The 19,110-nt window shown below is 42.8% G+C and overlaps 2 protein-coding genes across 3 annotated transcripts; both read left to right on the top strand.

The window, feature by feature from the left end:
• The first annotated feature begins 840 nt into the window (after positions 1-840).
• Positions 841-7,076, top strand: SRD5A3 (steroid 5 alpha-reductase 3). 2 transcript variants are annotated; one of them, XM_084518447.1, is made up of 5 exons: positions 841-1,075; positions 3,524-3,679; positions 4,099-4,289; positions 6,090-6,212; positions 6,777-7,076. In XM_084518447.1, exons 1-5 carry the CDS (start codon positions 864-866, stop codon positions 6,956-6,958), a joined length of 864 nt encoding a protein of 287 aa, XP_084374573.1. In that variant the 5' UTR covers positions 841-863; the 3' UTR covers positions 6,959-7,076. The 2 variants fall into 2 exon arrangements, with proteins under 2 accessions (XP_084374573.1, XP_084374572.1); XM_084518446.1 differs by having other exon boundaries at positions 848-1,075; positions 6,699-7,076.
• A 566-nt stretch (positions 7,077-7,642) lies between these two features.
• Positions 7,643-17,592, top strand: TMEM165 (transmembrane protein 165). The gene is made up of 6 exons (XM_084518445.1): positions 7,643-7,877; positions 8,834-9,059; positions 11,599-11,774; positions 12,577-12,759; positions 15,718-15,823; positions 16,662-17,592. Exons 1-6 carry the CDS (start codon positions 7,674-7,676, stop codon positions 16,736-16,738), a joined length of 972 nt encoding a protein of 323 aa, XP_084374571.1. The 5' UTR covers positions 7,643-7,673; the 3' UTR covers positions 16,739-17,592.
• The last annotated feature ends 1,518 nt before the right edge of the window (positions 17,593-19,110 follow it).

Genomic DNA, 19,110 nt, shown 5'->3' on the forward strand with positions numbered 1-19,110 from the left:
CAGGCTCGAATCTCTGTGATCTACATGGTGGTTGCCACTGCTTTATCCTCCTGATTTATTGACTTTAGGATGGTTTGGAGTACCATTAAAGACTGAAAAATTAGGTTAGCACTAAAGACTAACAAAATTAGGCTGCTCTGTATGAAAAGGCCTTGAAATACTGTTCAGCAATTTCTTCCTGACTTGTTACTTTACTCCAGATAACACCAGAGTGACAAAAAGAGGGATGCACAGAGGAGGGGTGCAGGGAGGACGTTTTTCACTTGGGGCCAAAGGGAGCTGTTTCCCTGTGGTGCCAGGCTGTTCTGAAGTCTTGGTTTCTCAAGACAAAAGAAAGGCAAGGAAAGGCTTTTCAGAGAATCACAGACTGGCTGAGGCTGGAAAGAACTCTGAAGGTAATGTAGTCCAACAAGCCCAGAGCACATTGCACAGGATGGCATCCAGGTGGGTTTTGAATATCTCCAGAGAAGGAGACTCCACAGCCTCTCTGGGCAACCTGTGCCAGTGCTCTGTCATGCTCACACTAAAGTGTTTCCTTATATTCAGCTGGAATTTCCAGTGCTTCAGTTTGCCTCTCATCCTGTCGCTGGGCACCACCGAAAGGAGACCGCCTCCAGCCTCCCGACACCCTCCCCTCAGATATTTATCCACATCCACGAGGTCTCCCTCCCCTCGGTCGTCTCCCTTCCCGGCTGAGCAGCACACCCTTTTCCCTGCCGGCCAGCAGGGCACACTGCTGCCTCACGGCCAGCCGGCATCTCAGCCCCGGGCCCTCAGGCCTGGCGCTGGCCGCCATCACCCAGCGCGGGCCGGGGGGCGGAGCGGGGCGGAGCGGGGCGGGCGGCGGGGCCGGGGCCGGGGCCATGCCGGCGGGGCTGGGCGCCGCCTGGGCGCTGCTGGCCGCTGCCTTCCTGGCGGCGCTGCTGCTGCACCGGGCCCAGGCGAGGCGGCCTGGAGGCCGTGGTGGTGGTGGCATCGCCTCGGGCCTCTTCCAGGACCTCATCCGCTACGGGAAGACCAAGAACGGCGGCGGGCAGCGCCCCGCATGGCTGCGCCGCTGCCAGGTGCCCAAGAGGTGAGCGGGGCTGTGGTGGCTGCGGGCGGCGTGGTGGTCTCTAAAAGCCCCTCAAGGTCTCCTGCAGTGCTCCCTGTGGGGTCTGCGGGTGGAGGGGGGTGTTACAGGTCGCAGGAGAGGTAGGGCACAGGCTTAGAGAAGTGTTTCAGCACGCAATGAAATGCTGCGTTTTCTCCTATTGAGTGAATGCTGCGTGCCTTATGCAACGTGTATTTCAATTAACTGCAAAATAGCCTACGCAAAATGGAGTGTTGATTCTCAGGATGTTACCAAAAGCATAAGTGTGTTTGGGTCCTTTTCATATGTACTGGGAGGCTGCCCACTGGCACTACGGAATGGCCAAGTCTGTGGTCCCGTGGGACGCTGCTCTTCGGTGAGGATCTGAAAATCTGTGGCTGCAGAGCAGAACTTGTTGAGGAGCCAGCTGACAGCAAGAAGCACGTTGTACTACTATACAGTTCTTCTGGAAAAGACTTTGAGTGGAAAGATGTGTAAAACTCTGCTTCAGATCGGACCTGCTGAAGTCTCATATGCAAACTGAATGATGCTGGAAGTGCATTATGTGCTTACTCTGTCTTCCTCAGTAATGGCTTCTAAGGAACATGCTTATTTTTACAGAGTTAGCCTCAGTTTTTTGAGAAATTATTATTCTCTGTTTATGGATAAGGAACGTAGAGGCCTCGATCATATGCCCCAAACTGGAATAAAAGCATACTCTCTCGTACCCCAGTCCCATGCTGTACCTACACAAACCTTCCAGCAAGACGAGATCAGGGACCTGGGAGTGTGGACACCTGAGTGTAACTGTGACTATTCAAACATACTTTGGCGTTGCTTTCTGAAATCAGTTCTCAATCATAAAATATTCAAAGTTGGAAGGGACCCACAAGGATCATCAAGTCTGTTGTTGTCTTCTACTTTCAGGGTTTCTTGATAAAATATACTACATGATCCTGATAATAGCATGTTAATCTAAGTATCCAAGTGCTGTATGCACAGTCTAACAAGGCAAAAGAACTGTTGTGTTACTCAAACACACTTTTTTTCTGAAACAGATGCTGAAACAAATTGCCATGGAGACTTCTTAATAGATGTTTTTTAATAGGATAGGAGAGGGAAACGGGGAAAAAAAAAACACCTCTCCAGCTTTTTATACATTACTGGGATCTCATTGCTTTGATCACCTGAGATTCTTGACCAGAACTAGCCTTTGACTTGAACGTAGGCATGACAGGAGCTTGCAGGTCCAGAAGGACAGGACTGGGGTGCTGCTTAACCCAAAGGCCTGATCATCCCTGATATAACTTCATTATCAGTAACAGAGTTTACATATGCAGCTTTCAAAACAAATGTTTAAAAAGGTTTTGTGACACAGCATATTATTCATGGCAGGATTATAATGTTGTATCTTAGTTATCAAGCTTCTGCTCCAGAAAATTCCCACAGATGCATTTAGGCTCTGTGGTATCCACAGCAAAAAGAAGGGTTCATAAAAGCTTTGGTTTAGGTGCAGTGTATTGCAAAGTAAGGTATTCTTGAGGTAGGGTCTGATTTGAGTTGATCTGTCTTCAACAGAAGTTTCTAACCACCTCTTCTTAGGGAAGATGCTATCTGAAGAATGTGGCTTTTTCAGTGAATTGGTCTCAGGCTCTCAGCATCTACAAGGCGATTCTGTTACTGCAGTATTGAACCCGTAACCATGTTGTTCATGCTGGCTAAAGGAGGACGGAAGATCCTGAAGCTAACTCTTGAGACATTTTCTATTTCCACTCATCTGCATCGTATTTCCAAACAAGCATTGTATTTTCACTAGCCTAGACCTTTTTAAACTTTACTATTCCATCTTGTCAAATGTTGTGATTCATTTCAGGTTGGTTTGGCAAACGCATACCATTCCTCTCTCCTTGAGGGTTGACACTGTAGTGCTGGATTGCTCTGTAGGTCAGACACATCCCCAGAATAGTTGAGATTGTTGAAAGCTCACCAGCTGCAATGGTCAAGTTGTTCTGGAGTGTGCAAGGAAACTTGCTGGCTTCTGACTTGGCTGCTGTATTGCTGTTGAGCAACAGCATGGAAATGTCCAGAAAGTCATTTCAGACATGCTTTCAGTGGTATAAATTATGAAGAAAATTTGTGTAAGTCATGATTATTTGTCAGTATTGAGGAATGTCTTTGCAGTGCATGGTTTACACCTTCTCTTAGTACAGCTACAGTTGCTGAGGTCAGCTAAGTTAGATGTATGCTGCCTGTTGTTTCAGGCAGCATTTAAGGGGGGAGATGCTAGGGTTTTGCCTGCTTGGTACAGCTGAGTCCTGAGTTCTCTGCTCATTGATGGGTGAGACGAAAAGGCACGTGCTGACCATCAGACAAGTGTGTCCTGCAGCTACATGTCCAACTAAAAAATAACGAGAACATTAAGTGTAATGAAGATGCTTTTTGTTCCCACAGGTGGTTTACTCACTTCTATATAGTTTCTGTACTCTGGAATGGCTTTCTGCTGATCAAGCTTTTCCAAGCTAAATTCCTTGGAGCAGCACTCCCACCATGGATGCAGCAATTGCACAGTGCTTTTGGCAGAGATTTGCAGAGCCAGAACACAGGCAAGTATTCCAGCTACTGTAAAGCAGACATATAAATATTACAAAACTGCACTACCATCCTTTGCTGGATAAGTATTCTTCTTGTGCTATTTCATCAGCTGCTCTTAAACTAGGCTCCAGGTAATGTTCCTAGCATACCAAGTCCGTTTGTTTTTATTTAAGGTAGAAATCATTCTAATTTATTAATATAATAGCTTTCAGCACTCATTTTAGTAGGAAGGGCCATTTTTACCTTCTACATGTAGTCTTGTGCAATCACTGTGGTCAGCAGTGTCTCAGATGTGCAAATATTTTTCCCAGTGCTAGGTTAGTTTAAAAAGAGGATAAGATTTTGCTGTGGGGAGGGGAAAATTAGCTCTTTTGAAGGGGTAAAATTGGTCCTAGCTATTCCTAAGTCACTATTTTTCATTTGTAAGCAGATAGCGAACACTTCTCTGCACTTTTGGTTCTCCTGCTCCTTTGGCTGCATAGCTTTCGAAGACTTGCAGAGTGCCTCTGTACCAGTGTGTTTTCCAATGGTGTCATTCATGTTGTGCAGTATTGCTTTGGACTTGGTTACTACATTGTTCTTGGCACAACTGTGCTATGGCAAGTGCCTATTAATGTCAGGCATGGTAAGTACCTGCTTACTTATTACCAGTTTCATTTTTTTGCTCCGTTTTCTTTCCATCATGGCAAACAGTTCACTTTATTTCACAGAGGGCTTGCATGAGAAGTGTGTTAATTGGTGAGAAGTAAAAATAACGTACTGTCATAGTCCAAAGTAACTACACTTCAGTATGTTGCATAATAATCAACCGGTATTACTCACACAGACTCACGCTCACTCGCTTACTCATTTTTATGTTAACCACCACTGTAGTTCCCTGAAATGCACTGTTATTCCATCTCATGGTAGATGATACTTTCAGGAGCATTACAGGTCAGTTTTGCCATTAAGATCATTAGGGCTACGAAGATGGTGAAAGGCCTTGAGGGGAAGACGTACGAGGAACGGCTGAGGTCACTGGGCCTGTTCAGCCTGGAGAAGAGGAGGCTGAGGGGAGACCTCATCACAGTCTACAACTTCCTCGTAAGGGGTTGTCAAGAGGCAGGAGACCTTTTCTCCATTAACAATAGTGACAGGACCCGCGGGAACGGGGTTAAGCTGAGGCAGGGGAAATTTAGGCTGGACGTCAGGAGGGGGTTCTTCACAGAGAGGGTGGTTGCACACTGGAACAGGCTCCCCAGGGAAGTGGTCACTGCACCGAGCCTGTCTGAATTTAAGAAGAGATTGGACTGTGAACTTAGGCACATGGTCTGAACTTTTGGGTAGACCTGTGCGGTGTCAAGAGTTGGACTTGATGATCCTTAAGGGTCCCTTCCAACTCAGGATATTCTATGATTCTATGATTCTATGATCCATTTGCTTTCAGAAAGAAAATAATCGGTGCCAGTTCTCAAATATTACTACACAACTCCAGTTAAAATAAAGTTTCCTTTTTTGCTGTAGGCTTTCCTGTAGGGTGGACCTACTAAGGTGGGACCATCTTGGCCAACTCCTTTGACTTCCACTCAGAATTCCCCACTGCTCTGCCTTACACCAGTCACACTCGTCATTCCCTTGGTGCTGTAATGGCTGCATTAACACAGCAGTAATTTGAATTATATGACCTATTTCTGCCAACGCATTCCACTGAGGCTCCCGACTGAACTCTTACTTGCTCCTCTGCACAGATAAACCATGAGCTGCAACACTTCCACTGGCTGCAGCACTTCTTCCATGACCGATTTATGGAAAATGGTTGTTACTAAGTATGTAACTTTAGTCACGTTTTTAACCACTTCCAATCACATCGGCTCCAGTTTAATATGGTTATTTGTAAAAACAACCTTCAGGTCATCTGAGTAGGTAAAACCCTTTTTTATCTGGACACATTTTTCTACTTTTCTCATCTTGTAGATTCTCAGAGCTGGTATATTAACATGCACATTGGACCTCATCCTTAATGCAATGTTTTTGATGGGTTAAGTGGTTTACAGTGTGTGTGGATAGGAGCATATATCTATATATACCACTCCCTGTGAATGAGACATACAAGTGTACTTATGTGTTGACCTGAGACATGACAATATCTTTTGTTAGGATGGTAAGAATTATAAACAAAGTTGAATAGTGAGGTTTTCGACTGCAAGTTATATATGAGTTAATAGTATACTTCAAGCTACTGGATTAAAAACTAGGTCTTTGATATTTTTAGTGTAGAGCATTTAAAGGAAAGGAACTAGTAGCTGAGTACTTAAATCACACAGGACTCAAAAGCATCTTCCAAGTTTTGTAAGACAATAACATATAACATACGTGTGCAGTGTTTTGGAGCAGTGCTTGGGAAGGTATTTACTGGTGTTTTATTAATGAAGCGTATGTCATGTAGGAAAAGAAAGTTCCGTGCAGATCTGCTGGTATCACGTCATAGGAATTGTGGTGTACATTTGGGCCTCTCTTCACCAGCACAGATGTCTTGTGATTCTAGCTAATCTTAGAAAAAGTAAATCAGGTAAGGTGTTTCGTTTATGTGAGCCATTTACTTCCCTACTTTTTTCCTGGTTGTTTCAATAGGCTTCTGTAGCTTCTAACACCTTAAAAGCAGTATTTTTTAGTAACTGTAGTGTGGGAGCCTTTGTAAGACTTTCAGCAGGTTAAGTGAAGCTGTTTGGAGAAGAGATTGGGCAGCTGAATGTTCAGAGCTTAATTCAAAGGTCTGGCTTACGCTATCCTAAAGACAAATGGTCACGCTTAGGACTTGGGTCACTCCTCTGAGATGTCACTTCTTTTTCTGTGGGGGTTAAAAACAGGCTTCCTTACACCAAATTTATGCAAACAGCCAGAGGTGATACCTTATTTCATTAAGAAGTGCAAAGCTGCCAGATCAGATGGAGCTGCATGATGATCATTTTAATGAACGTGTTGTTCTATAATTGTGAGTAGAGAAATTTGTTTAATGGATATTGTTCTGAACTTACTTCTTTCCATTTGCTTGCAGGAAAGGTCATAAGTCTGAGCCACAGTATACCTTTTGGAGACTGGTTTGAAAGAGTTTCTTGCCCTCATTATTTTGCAGAACTCCTCATTTATGTGTCTATGGCCATCACACTTGGACTTGACAACGTGACCTGGTGGCTTGTAGTGACGTACATTCTTTTCAACCAGGCGCTGGCTGCTGTTTTGTGTCACGAGTTCTACCAGACGAAATTCACCTCCTACCCAAAGCATCGGAAAGCATTTATACCGTTTGTTTTTTAAAATGTGTCTTCTAAAGTATTTTTTACAGACTGGAAGTGTTTTCAATGAGGGACTGAGCAATTTAAAATTTAAAATTTTATTAAAATTTGCATTTTAATAAAGCCGCAGTGAAAGTGCACGTTTTTCTAATTCTAGTTTAAAAGATTATAATTTTTATGATAATCTGAAAAAAATTTATGATAATCTGATGAGTGTTGTTGATTTTTGTGGGGGAAATGTAAGGTGTGTATGTATATCATGCAAGATATGAAGTGGCTGACTGAAGACCTCTATTAAAATCGAGGAGTAAGGTATATATGTATATCATGAAAGCTATGAAGAGGCTGAGTGAAGACTGAAAGAATGAAAACTGAAGAAATGCTAATTGAGTACTTAGTGTTTTATATTTATGTTACACGTAACACACTTCTTGTCGTGTGGTAAGCGAAAATATGTATCTGTGTGAAAACTGTGAGGAGAAAGCAGGGTGCAGGGAGCCATTTGAGCCGCATTTTGTGCCTGGCCAGCCATCGGGGCGCATTTTTATTCCGTTTTCCCCCTTTTGCGGGCCTGCTCCCGGCGCCCTCCCCGTGAGGAAACGCGGCTGAGGGGCGGGAGGCGGGGCCTGGCGCAGCCCCTCCCTCCCCGGGGGCGCGGCGGTTGGGCCGCGCGGCGCTGCCGGTGACGCGGCGCCTTTAAGAGGCCCGCAGCAGCGCCGCGCCGGGCCTCGGCCGCCATGGGCTCCGCGGCGCCGCGCTCTGCGCCGGGACGGCCCCGGCCCCTGCGCCCGGGCCCGGCTCCGGCTCCGCCGCCGGCCGCCGCCGCTGCCCTGGCGCTGCTCGTGCTGCTGGCGACGCCCGGCGGGCTGCTGGCGGCGCCCGAAGAGGAGCCCGGCCGCAACAAGGTGCCGGCGGCGCAGGGAGCGGCGCAGGGAGCCGAGGTGAGGCTTTGAGGGGGGGGAGGGGGGAGGGGGGAGCGGGTTTTAAATCCTGACGGAAAATTGTCTGGGGGCCGTTAGGAGAAACCCAACGGGCGGGGGGCGCCGCACCTCAGGCAGCTGAGGGAGAATTACACGCTCGCCGCTTGGTAAATGACGGGTGAAAAGTTTAAAAATCAACCCCAAAAACGTACAGCGCTGCGAATCCTGTCAGGCGGCGATCCATCCTTGAGCGTGCACGGATCCACTTTCTCTGGTCAAACGTGCACAGCAGCCTCCTTGTCGTGGGTCCTGCTTTCGATGATGGGTATCTCAGTCTTCTTAAAACGTAAACACTAATTATTAAGGAGAATCTGGAATGTGCCGGTCAGGTCTGGCCACTTGGAAGTCGGAGAGATGGTTTTCAGCAAACAAAATATAACCAAAAAAGTTTACGCAGACTTGCATGAAATGTGAACGTGGTTGGGATGCTTGGGCTCTGCAAGGGAAGAAAGGGATCCTGACAGACATTCAGAAGGCTTCACGTTTTTCCTAAGCTGTCATCATTGCTCAAGAGCTGTTTGAAGAGTCTAATTCTTACTATTTTTATCCCAAAATTGCTTGTTTGGTCGAGGATCATAACATAAATAGGCACAGACTGTAAAGGCAGAGCAATATTGGAGCTGAGCTAAAGCTGCTTTCCCCTTGTTTCACTGTAGCAGTGGTAATAGCCTGCGTGCTGAAGTACTGCCTCAGTAATCAGAGCAGCATCTTCTGGCTGAGAGACTGACTCTTAGTCCGAGGTAGGTGGCCACCAGTAAGGTGTTAATGATAGTTAATGCTGCACAAGAGCTGCACACTTGCAACGCCACCCTAGGCTGTACCATATGGCAGGAGCAATACCGAGCTCAGTACTTCCAGGAGTCAGATGTCCAAGCCTAATTAACTGGTCTTTGTTTTGTTTTGTCTCTCCCTTACAGAAGGGGTCCTCGGCCGTTGCTCCAGTTCACCTCGTCAGCGAAGAGTCACCTGACAAGACTAACTTGGGCTTTATTCACGCATTCGTGGCTGCTATATCGGTCATCATTGTATCGGAGCTGGGGGACAAGACCTTCTTCATCGCGGCCATCATGGCGATGCGGTACAACCGTTTGACTGTCCTGGCTGGTGCTATGCTTGCCTTAGGCCTGATGACGTGTTTATCAGGTTAGCCCTCGCAGTGTTTTGGTTTGTCTATTAAAACATACTGGGTAAATATGTATTAATCAATACTTCTTAACTGAAATTAAATCGAAGATAGTAGGTATATGCTGTTTGAGGAGGTATATTTCTGTTTTGAGGAGATTCTGAAGGGTTGTCAGGGGGCTGTAGCTCAAATCAAGTACTTAGGCTCATAGCTCTAATTAGGTGTTTATACTCCCTAGACGTATATATATGCATATAAGGGAAAGGAGCGGAATTGGAAGTCTGAAGTACTTCCTTGGGTTTTGTGCTATTACATTCCTTTCTATTTTTAGCACCTATTAAATTAGCACATCTAAAAAGACTGTAGGGGTGACTTTTTTTTTCTCCTAAGGTGAAAGATCCTTAACACAATGCCAAATTTCCCTCATCTGCCTTGTATATGTGTAGCTGGTTGGAAGCTGTGCAAGTGAAAGATTACGTTCTGTCCTGATCCTTTGCAGTGCATGGTACTGACAGAGCAAAGAGCTGGAGGGGAAGTGAGGTGTCAAATGGCACTTGAGGAACAAGTAGCTCTGGGTGCTTACATAGCTGTAATTATAAAATGGAGCAGCCTTCAGGTATATCAGACGCAGCATGTAGTTTGTGTATGTGCTCCTTTCTAAATATGCCTATTCCAGAAGTACTTGAAGCCTATGAACGGGCTTCAGGCCTCTGTTCTTCAGATGTATAGCCACTGCTCTGTGTTGCTGTATGCATTGCTGCAATTATCACTGTGGTCTCAGAGCAGTTTCCATTCACACTGTGCGTAATGGCAGCATTATAAGAGTCTCTGCTATTAGTCACACCAGTCTCTGAGCGTTGTTCCACTGCTGCACTGCTTGCTTCATTTAACTTCAGCTAGTATCATAGGTGATGGTGCACCATGTGTAGCTTGTGAGCTCTCTCTGCCATCTGTCCATTACAGCCCTCCCTTTTGTATATCAAGCCTTCCTTCAAATCTTCCCTTCTTGATGCTTTTTCATGAAAGCTTTCTTTTCTAATTTCTTCCCTAGTTTAGGGGTTCCCAACTGCTGTTTTTTTTCTATTCAGACAGGAGCTGCCTTTTTTCCCCTCTCTCTGCCCTTGTTTCTTACAAACACAGCAAGCTGTGTTTAGAACTTCCTGGTTTTTGTTTTGTTTGTTTTTTTCCTACCTTGATTTCATGAAATCCTACTCATTTAAACTCAGTAGCTCCAAATAATCAGTGTGTGGGTTTGTTGTGTTGTTTTTTTCTTCTCCAAGCTGTGCTTAGAAACATTTTTACCCTTGTGACATAACAAGCTGCCTTACCATTCTGATCATTTCATCGTTTTTGTGCTTTGTATATGGTAAGTAAGGCTAAAACCATCTTTCTGTGTAGTTTCTTTCATGGCTTTACTACAGTATTTTTAGTCTTTAAAAGCAAGTTTAGGTGAAATTCTTCTGTTTTACTTGGCAATAGAACTAATGCTGTTATTCATGTGCGTATGTACTGTGATCACTCATACTACAGCCTAACTCTATTTTGGTCTGATAGTCGTACTTGGGGTAGTGGCAGTGTGGATGGATTAACTTTCAGGCTGCGTAGTAACTTCTGAGCCCAGTTTGAACTGTGAAGGCATGTAATACGCTTCCATGTAGCTCACTGCATGTGCAGTAAAACAGCAGAGACAATTAATTGTGAGTGCATGGTCCAAACAGCTGTTTCCTCTTATTTACACAGGCCTTTTATGTCCGTGATGCCTGGATGCACATTTCTTCTTTTTGAGAGCTAGTTTTGGCTTGGGATGATCACCTTTGATACCCATAAAGTAGATGTTCTGAGATGCTCTGTGGAGATGTCCTTTAGTCTTTGAGTGGGATCAGTGCTTTTATATTAAAGGACAATTGAATTTTGTCACCATGCATGTTTATGGGGAGTGTGGGGGAGAGAGGAATAGTAATGTGCAGGTATTTGCAGTTGGCAAAAGAAGAAATGAGTGAATTCAGGCAACCGGATGGTTAGCAGGTTTGTCTAGTAAATCCATCTTGCAGAAAATACTATTCTGACTTGATCCAATAAATAAAGACAGGTCTGAAATAAATGAAAAAAGATTGGAAAGAGATGCCATGCCACATGTAGCCATACATATAGATAGATTTAACTGGTATTGTATGCCATGACTAATGTAACATGGTTATAGATGAAATCTCTTGATCTGCTTGGAGAAAAGCAGGATTTGTATAGACCTTGAGTGAAAAGGCAATTTTGCTTGGACTTACGCTTTGTCAGTATGCTATTCTTTAGAACAGTAGCACATCAACTTTGCCTGGTGTACCTCATCTCTGTGTTAATAGACTTCAGTCTCTGGTATGACCAGTAACAGCTGGAGTTTCTGGAGTGTTGTCTTGCAAAAATAGGAAATGATAGGAAACTTTTTTTTCAAAGCATTTGTTTATTAGTGGAAACTTGAATCCCAGACTTTGCTAGCAAGTGTTCTTAAGGTATGGGGAAAATAATATTTATGCTTGACTTTGAAAATACACATTTGTTTTCTTTCAGTTTTGTTTGGCTATGCCACAACAGTTATTCCTCGTGTGTACACGTACTACGTGTCAACTGCGCTGTTTGCAATTTTTGGCATCCGAATGCTTCGGGAAGGCTTGAAAATGAGTCCGGATGAGGGTCAGGAAGAGCTGGAGGAAGTTCAAGCAGAAATTAAGAAAAAAGATGAGGAAGTAAGTCAAAACTGTCTGTGAATTATGGCTAATGAAACAGCTACAGCTTTCCACTTGCAGAACTGCAGTGTGTTTGTGGTGTTCAGCCATGTCTGGGATTAGTGAGAGTCTGCACAGCAAATGTGTGGGCAGCTGGACAGAAGTGGGCCTCAAGAGGCTGCTCCAGCACATGATTCCGGTTCTGTGGCATATCCTACTTCTGTGGAGAAAAGGGGTTTTCTCCAGAGAGCCCATTTTTAAAAAAGGCATGTGCTAGCAGAGAGGGCATGAACAGTTGCTCTTTCATCGCTTTCGTGGTCAGGTAAGATAACACTGAGGTTTGTGGTGCTGCAGCAAAAGTCCTCTTACAATAACTTTATAAATAAACTAGTCCACTTCTAAGGAATAGTGTGCAATAGTAATCTTATTTCTGTTAAATTTTTTTGGTCAATTTTATGAACTCCTAATTAGAGAGCCACCGCTTTTGAAGTGGCGTCTATACCTCTCAGGTTGTCTATACCTGCTTTGGAATAGGAAGGAATCCGTAGTTTGAAGTCAGGTATTGTTCCTCTTGTACTCACAAAGCAGATATAAGCTTTAAGATGAACAACAAGTGGAAGTTAGAGGTGATTACAGATGTATTTGTGTGTATAATAAGCATTTTAAAATGCCATCTAATATAAAATGTTGCTAATGCACCAGTCAGTGGTAATAACATTCCAGATATTAAATTACTAGCTTTACAGTTTAAGTATTTCATTTAGGTTATTTAGTTGATATTTCTAATCATATATATTTTTTTTTTTTCCCTTGTCCTCTACAGCTTCAGAGAACTAAACTGTTAAATGGTCCAGCAGATGTGGAAACAGGGTCAGGCACCACTATACCTCAGAAGAAATGGCTACATTTTATTTCTCCAATCTTTGTTCAAGCTTTTACTTTAACATTTCTAGCAGAATGGGGTGATCGTTCCCAATTAACAACCATTGTCTTGGCAGCCAGAGAGGTGAGTGTTGCAGAACGCCCCCTGTCCTTTTGCTCTCTTTGAGTTGTGTGTAGATTAGTGGGGCAGACAAAATATCCTTGCAGGTGTCAGATTCACCTGCTGCTGTATTATGCATTAATGTCACAGCTGTGCTGAGTGAGACCTGAAAATAAAGGCATTGAGGCTCTGCATATTATTAGAGCTATTGTCGCATGATTGGGACTGCACGGGCATTTCTGAAAGTAGTTGTATTCAGCTGCATGATATAAAACAATTGTTATTTGTTACGGTGTAGAAAGATAGATGTTACAGAACCTCTTTCTTCGATCTGTGAGATCATACAGCTTTAACACAGTGGCTTTAAAAGGAGACCTTCCTCATAGCAAATTTAAAACTGTTAAGAAGATACTTTAAAAAAATATATATTAAATTTAGTGTACAACACTAAAATTCCAAACAACTTTACAGTAATACTTTAAATGAAATGGTACTCAGCGTGATGATCAGAATGTATGTAACTGTAATACATTTAAAGGAAGATTAAGGCTTATAGTCAGCCTTTTAATAAACTCACATAGTTTCCCTGTGCTCTCCATTCGTTGAGATGATTTAATTTTTTTTTCCTAGGACTCAGGTTTCCTTCAGCAGACTCTCAGACCTTCTCTTGAGGCTGTGTAATGAAGGAGGCTATAATCTGTAGGAACCTCTTGCCTTTATTGCAGTGTAGGGAAGGTGCTTAGAGTTAATGAGGCAGGGAACAGCAGAGGATGATCTCATTGTTCAGGCAGCTACATGCCATCTGGGGAAGTTAGGAATTATTACTACTGCCTCTGCCAAAGTTTTTATAAAGTGTTGGGTAAATTGCTTAAGCCCATCCTGCCACAGGTAGTTGCTGAATTCTCTTTTGCATTTTTCTGAGCATCCTGTTAAGAAGTGTCAGTTGGACTCTGATGTGGTTTGTGAAGGTGCTGAGCATTGCAACTAAAGCCTGTGGATGTTGAGCTTTTAATGTATTAAGTGTTTCTATAAGTGGTATGAAAACACATACTATGAAAATGAATTCGAGGTGTCTTGATCATGGCTTTCAAAACCAACGAATGATCATGATCTGGATCTCTTCTTGTGTTATCCATGGGATTGTTTTTATACCCTTTTCGTAATATATTCAGGTGAATTCTTTGTGAAGTGCTAAGATGTATAGCAGAAGTGTTACAGAAGTATTACGAGTTAAAAAATTATACAGAGATTGTGAGTAGTGTGGGAAGTTAGCTGTGACCATACATTCTCCAATGACATGAAAGCAAAATACTCTGCTCTTTAAGTGGGTAGTGTCCATCCTGTCACAATGAGTGAAACAGGGTTCCTTTGGATGGGAAAATAAATGGTAGTTTAAACTGTCTCCTGTATAAAACAGGAGAAAGATTTAAGTCTGTCTTAATGAACCTAATCCTGAAAAGAGTCCTTAAGAACATGGTTAAATACCTTAATATTTCCTGCATATTAATATAAATATTAATATAAATAAATATAAATGTTAATAAAAATAAATATAAATATAATATTAATACCTTAATAATTTCCTGCATATAGGAAATGTTCATCACTCTGTGTTTGAAAGGGAAACCAAAGAAATTCTATCCCATCACATTACACTGACTTTCTTGGCAGTATCTGAGCACTTGTGCTACTGAAGATACTATACTAATGGAAGAAGTCATAAATTATTATCTGCCAGGGACCGCAGTCAGGAATCGGGTAGAGGGAGAGCAAGATCTACCCTTTGCCTAGAGCGCTGCCAACAGCATAGAAATGAGGGGTTCCAGGAATATTTGATTCTATTTCCAATAATGGAGGCAAGTGTATTCTGCTGGCTCAGCTCTACTTCCCTCCTGGGCTTCTTAGTCAGTAGCTTTTTGTTCTTTGTCCACTACTCCGTAGCTTCTCTCACTAGCTCGTGCTTCTGGTTTTTGATCAGTCAGTGTTGTCTGTTTTGTTCACATCAGATCACTTCCTGGACAGTTTTCCTGTTTCTCTTAGAGGCTTCGTGTGTTCCTCCTGTGGAGGCAGTAGCTTTTTCTGCTCTCTGAGCTGGAAGTCTCACTTTCCTTCCTGCAGGAGAGGCTTGCAGAGGACTCGACTCCACTTTCCTTAGTGCAGCAGAAAACCACGCTCTTATCTAGCCTCCTTTATCTGTCATTAAAAGATTTGTTTTCTCTTTCTAATGCTGAGTCTTCTGTTCTGTGAGGCTTTTAATACATATGCTGCCCTTAACTGTGCAATTTGTAAACAGATCTCAGACGTCTTTAAGTAGTAATTTGTTACTGCAGTGAGAAGGTGCGCATTATGCAAAGAGGTGAAAGCATTTGTTGACAATACGTTTTGAAAGCAGTTTATTATCCTCAAGACCAAAATTTTATCGTACTCCCTTCTTCAGTTGAATTTTTCATTTGTAATGAAAAACTCCCTTCTTCATTTGTATTTTTGGGGGGAGCTGGAGTATAGAGCGCACTCTTGTGAAGCTGGACAAAGGAGCTGGAATGTTTTAGCTACTGAAAACATTCATTTGCAGTCCATGAATTATTTTTTCCCCCATTCCTTATAATTAGGTTGATGTTCTTCCAGCTGATGCATATTGTGTTTCACAACAGCTGCCACCTTACCTCCAGAGGTTACTTAAATCACTCTGCTGTACTTAAACACTTGTGGGTCTATATTTAACCACTTAAAGATGCTTCTTGGTTGAAACATCCCACATTAGTCAGGTTTAGATTTAAGCCTGTCTCATGAGCTGAAATATACTGTTACTGTTCCTTAAGACAATGATAGCTGCTGAAGCAGAGTGACCACCAGGGAATGCTCCTCATGCTTCATCCTGCCTAACCAAAGAGCTAAGTTACAGCCCTCTCGTCATAGGAGCTTGTCATGGGACTAGTAGGCTTTCAGTTGCCCTGATGTTTCCCTTTTGTCTTTTCTCCTCAGGATCCCTATGGCGTGGCAGTAGGAGGAACGGTGGGACACTGTCTGTGCACTGGTTTAGCAGTTATTGGAGGGAGAATGATAGCACAAAAAATTTCTGTGAGGACTGGTAAGTGAAAACTCATTCCAACTGAAAAATGTATTAATGTTGGTGTAATGGCTGTAATGTCAGTAGTAGCGTGCTTGGGAAGGGTGTTTCTTGAAGCTTCTGTAATTTCCTGCCAGGGTTTGGGTCTGTGTGCTTTCTGTAGTTTCAGAAAAGGTGAGGGGGTGGTGGTGTAAACATCTACAAAAGGTGAAATGCATATTCTGTCTCCTTTGTTATGGCAGTAGATGATAGATGCTAATCTAACAATGATTTAATGTCCTATAAATAAGCTCAGTGTGTATCTGTGGCTGGAGGAATGGCCTTACTAGGTTAGATCAAAGACCCACCTAGCCCATTAGCTTGTTTAGAGTACTAAAATGGGCCAAAAGCAGTGATGTCGCCCCATTTTCTAGCAGCTTGTAGCCACTGTAAGCAGGGAATGGTTTTCATAGTCTCTTTCAATATAGTTACTTAAACTGTTCTAAAAATGCTAATCAATAATATCACTCTTAACTGATGACTTGCTCCAGCTTGAGAATATTGTATCTTAATTTCCTCCATATAGCCAAATAATCAACAGTAGGAATCAACCTCTCTTTTACATGAGCTGAAGTAATACAAGTCAAAGCTTCCTTCTAGGGACCAAAATACATTCTTGTAAATAAAATCAGACAAGGGGGTGGCATATGAACATCCTGACACTAAGCTAGAAATAATGTCTACCGTTTGCAGTATAAATTTTAAAAGTAAAATTGTTTTGGGAATCAGACTTCTTACAAATAAATAATCTGTAATGTGCAATGGGAGATATTTAACTTCCTAGTATCTAATTTCTTTTTGGTTTATTTTTCCTTTTCAGTGACAATCATAGGAGGCATTGTCTTCTTAGCTTTTGCATTTTCTGCACTATTTATAAGTCCAGACTCTGGTTTTTAAATTTTTTCATCACTGCAAAACAAGGATTGAAAGCATCAAGCAGCTATCCTTGTGTGGTTTTGTATATAATGTACAGAATTAGAGTTAAACAAGCACTGAAGATGAGACACTGAACTTTTTATAGTAAATGATCTGTGGGATTGACGCATTTATGGACAGCTTCTGCGGTGGAGATCTGCTTACTATCTGGTTGTATATTCAGTGGTGCCTGCTCCCTTGGTAGGATTTGTGCGGTTCTGTTTGCTGGACCTGGCTCAGCTGAGTTTTGAGGACCTACATCAAAAATATCAAGGCTTCTTTTTTTTTCTTCCTCCGTTACACACTTCCATCTCTCTTCAAGAGCTTATTCTTAAGTCTTCTCTGAAGCAGACCGTAAGTGTTTTGTCCCATATTGCTTTGACAAAGCATTAAAGAGAAAACGGCTGACTCCTTCTTCTGAGGACTTGGGTTCCAGAATGTGCCTGAGGCTGGATAATCTAAGCAACAAGAAGCCTGGGAGCAGCTCCTATACCATGGAGTGGCTGAGCCACCAACAGAGCATTTTATAAATTTAATGTAGAGGGCAAACTTCTTAATCAGGGATTTATATCAGGAAATCGGTGTCTGGCGATTAACAACCAACCATGCTCGATATGCAAACTGTCTGAAGCTACTATTATTTGACTTTTTTTCTCCTTTTTTCTGAATTTTAAAACGTTAAGGTATGTGGAAAATAATGAAATGGTCCAACGTAATGATATTCCATTCCCAGGATTGAACAATAATGGAATTCTTAGATTTAGATGTGTTCATATTTTTCTTTTTAGGAATAGAAATGTAATCTGGAGGAGTATTAATAAAACATAGTGTCTCCATTTGAGTTATTTTCAGTATTGTTTTTGACAGTTCCCATAATTCTTGCCACAAAGGTTAAAGTAATGGTTATATATCTAAGGCTAGGAAAGTTTATAAATTTATTTTGGATACTGTTATAAATGCCAGTTATAAACACTTCAAGAATGTTGACAGCTTAAGATGTGTGGATTACTGAAACGTGTTTTTCTCTGCTATTCAGTGCCTGTTTGGGTTCTGAGCCAATAGCTCAAATAACCCTCTGAGATCTATTCAGTGGCAGTCTTGTGGAGTTGAAGATACGGTTTCTAGTGGCAGCAGTCGGCTTTTTACTCAAGTTCAAGTAAGATGCAGCCTCACAGATCTGACCATTCAGTGTGTAGCTTGAGAACCGAGCATTAGCCCTTCCCTTGGGTTTCTCTGCCAACAGACAGACAGCACTTAGTGCCACCTTGCTGGAAACCCAAGGCTGTGGCAGCTTGCTCCCTTTCATGCACAGCTGTATGAAAGTAGGTTACAATTTCAGGCTCCAAGCCTAAATATTCATGCCTTGACCTGAATGAAAGGTGTGCTGGCAGTGCCCTGGTTAGTGTCTGGGCAATGTGCTGTGTTGTTCTGTTTAGTTTGAACCCAACGTTAGCCAGTCACTGCAGCCTGCTCTCTCCCACGCCCTGGAAACATGCTGTGGGCAGTGTGTTTAAACTCATACCTGCAGGGGATGTGTCACGCAGGTCATGTCAAAACAGAGAAGGTGCAGGGAAGAGCCTGAATTTCTAACTGCTCGCTGGACAGCTGTTTGTTGTTACCCCAAAGTGGTACTGCTGGATTACAGCGTGTTTGTCAAGTAATTATGGTGCTGCAGGCTGCTGCTCATCCTGCCAAAAGCTCTTGTCAAAAGACAAAGCCAGACTAGCTGGCTGCGTTCTCATGTAGAAACCTTCCAGTCTTTATATACACCACTTAAAGCTGTTTTGGTATTAAAACAATTACAACCAACAGAAAAAAGAAGCTATTTACTGTGGTGTTTGTAGAGGTAAATGTGAAGTTGCAGAACGCATCCAGGCAACTTCTGCATTTACATTTTACTGTTCCAGGCTTGTATGTGATGCAAAGTACTGCTTTTGACCGCTATCTGGCTGCTATCTAACAGTAGGCAGGTAAGACTTTAGTCTGAATAATGGTCCTACTGTTTTTTTGTACAAACATGGACTTATGCTCAGAAATCTATTACAAAATTAAACAGGTTCTGAAAAGCTAGAAAAAGCTTTAAAACGTACTTTAGCAGTTGCTACTAATTACAGTGATTTAACGTTGTCACTTGCCTGCTGGAGTTCTTCACAATTCAAGGAATCCGGTGGAGCCTCGTTATGGTGTCCCTGAGCCTGCTGAAGGTGATCGAAGATTCCCAACTTACTTTTGGCAGCTCCGTGTCCGCTGCCCTGTCCTTCCACATGGCCTTGTAGTGCTCGGACCCCAGCCGTCTCTCTCGACTGTTGGCTTGGACTGCAGCCACCTGGCTTGCATTTTTGGCTGGTTCAGGA

Source organism: Aythya ferina (assembly GCF_964211825.1).
Source record: "Aythya ferina genome assembly, chromosome: 4".
Taxonomy (NCBI): Eukaryota; Metazoa; Chordata; class Aves; order Anseriformes; family Anatidae; genus Aythya; species Aythya ferina.

Excerpts from the sequence above, each read along its gene's own strand:
- SRD5A3 (XM_084518446.1), top strand. The coding sequence starts at position 864 with ATGCCGGCGGGGCTGGGCGCCGCCTGGGCGCTGCTGGCCGCTGCCTTC. Across the intron at positions 3,680-4,098 it reads CAGAGCCAGAACACAGGCAA|CGAACACTTCTCTGCACTTT; the intron begins GTATTCCAGCTA and ends GTAAGCAGATAG. Across the intron at positions 6,213-6,698 it reads TCTTAGAAAAAGTAAATCAG|GAAAGGTCATAAGTCTGAGC; the intron begins GTAAGGTGTTTC and ends ATTTGCTTGCAG.
- TMEM165 (XM_084518445.1), top strand. The coding sequence starts at position 7,674 with ATGGGCTCCGCGGCGCCGCGCTCTGCGCCGGGACGGCCCCGGCCCCTG. Across the intron at positions 9,060-11,598 it reads CCTGATGACGTGTTTATCAG|TTTTGTTTGGCTATGCCACA; the intron begins GTTAGCCCTCGC and ends GTTTTCTTTCAG. Across the intron at positions 15,824-16,661 it reads AAAAATTTCTGTGAGGACTG|TGACAATCATAGGAGGCATT; the intron begins GTAAGTGAAAAC and ends TTTCCTTTTCAG.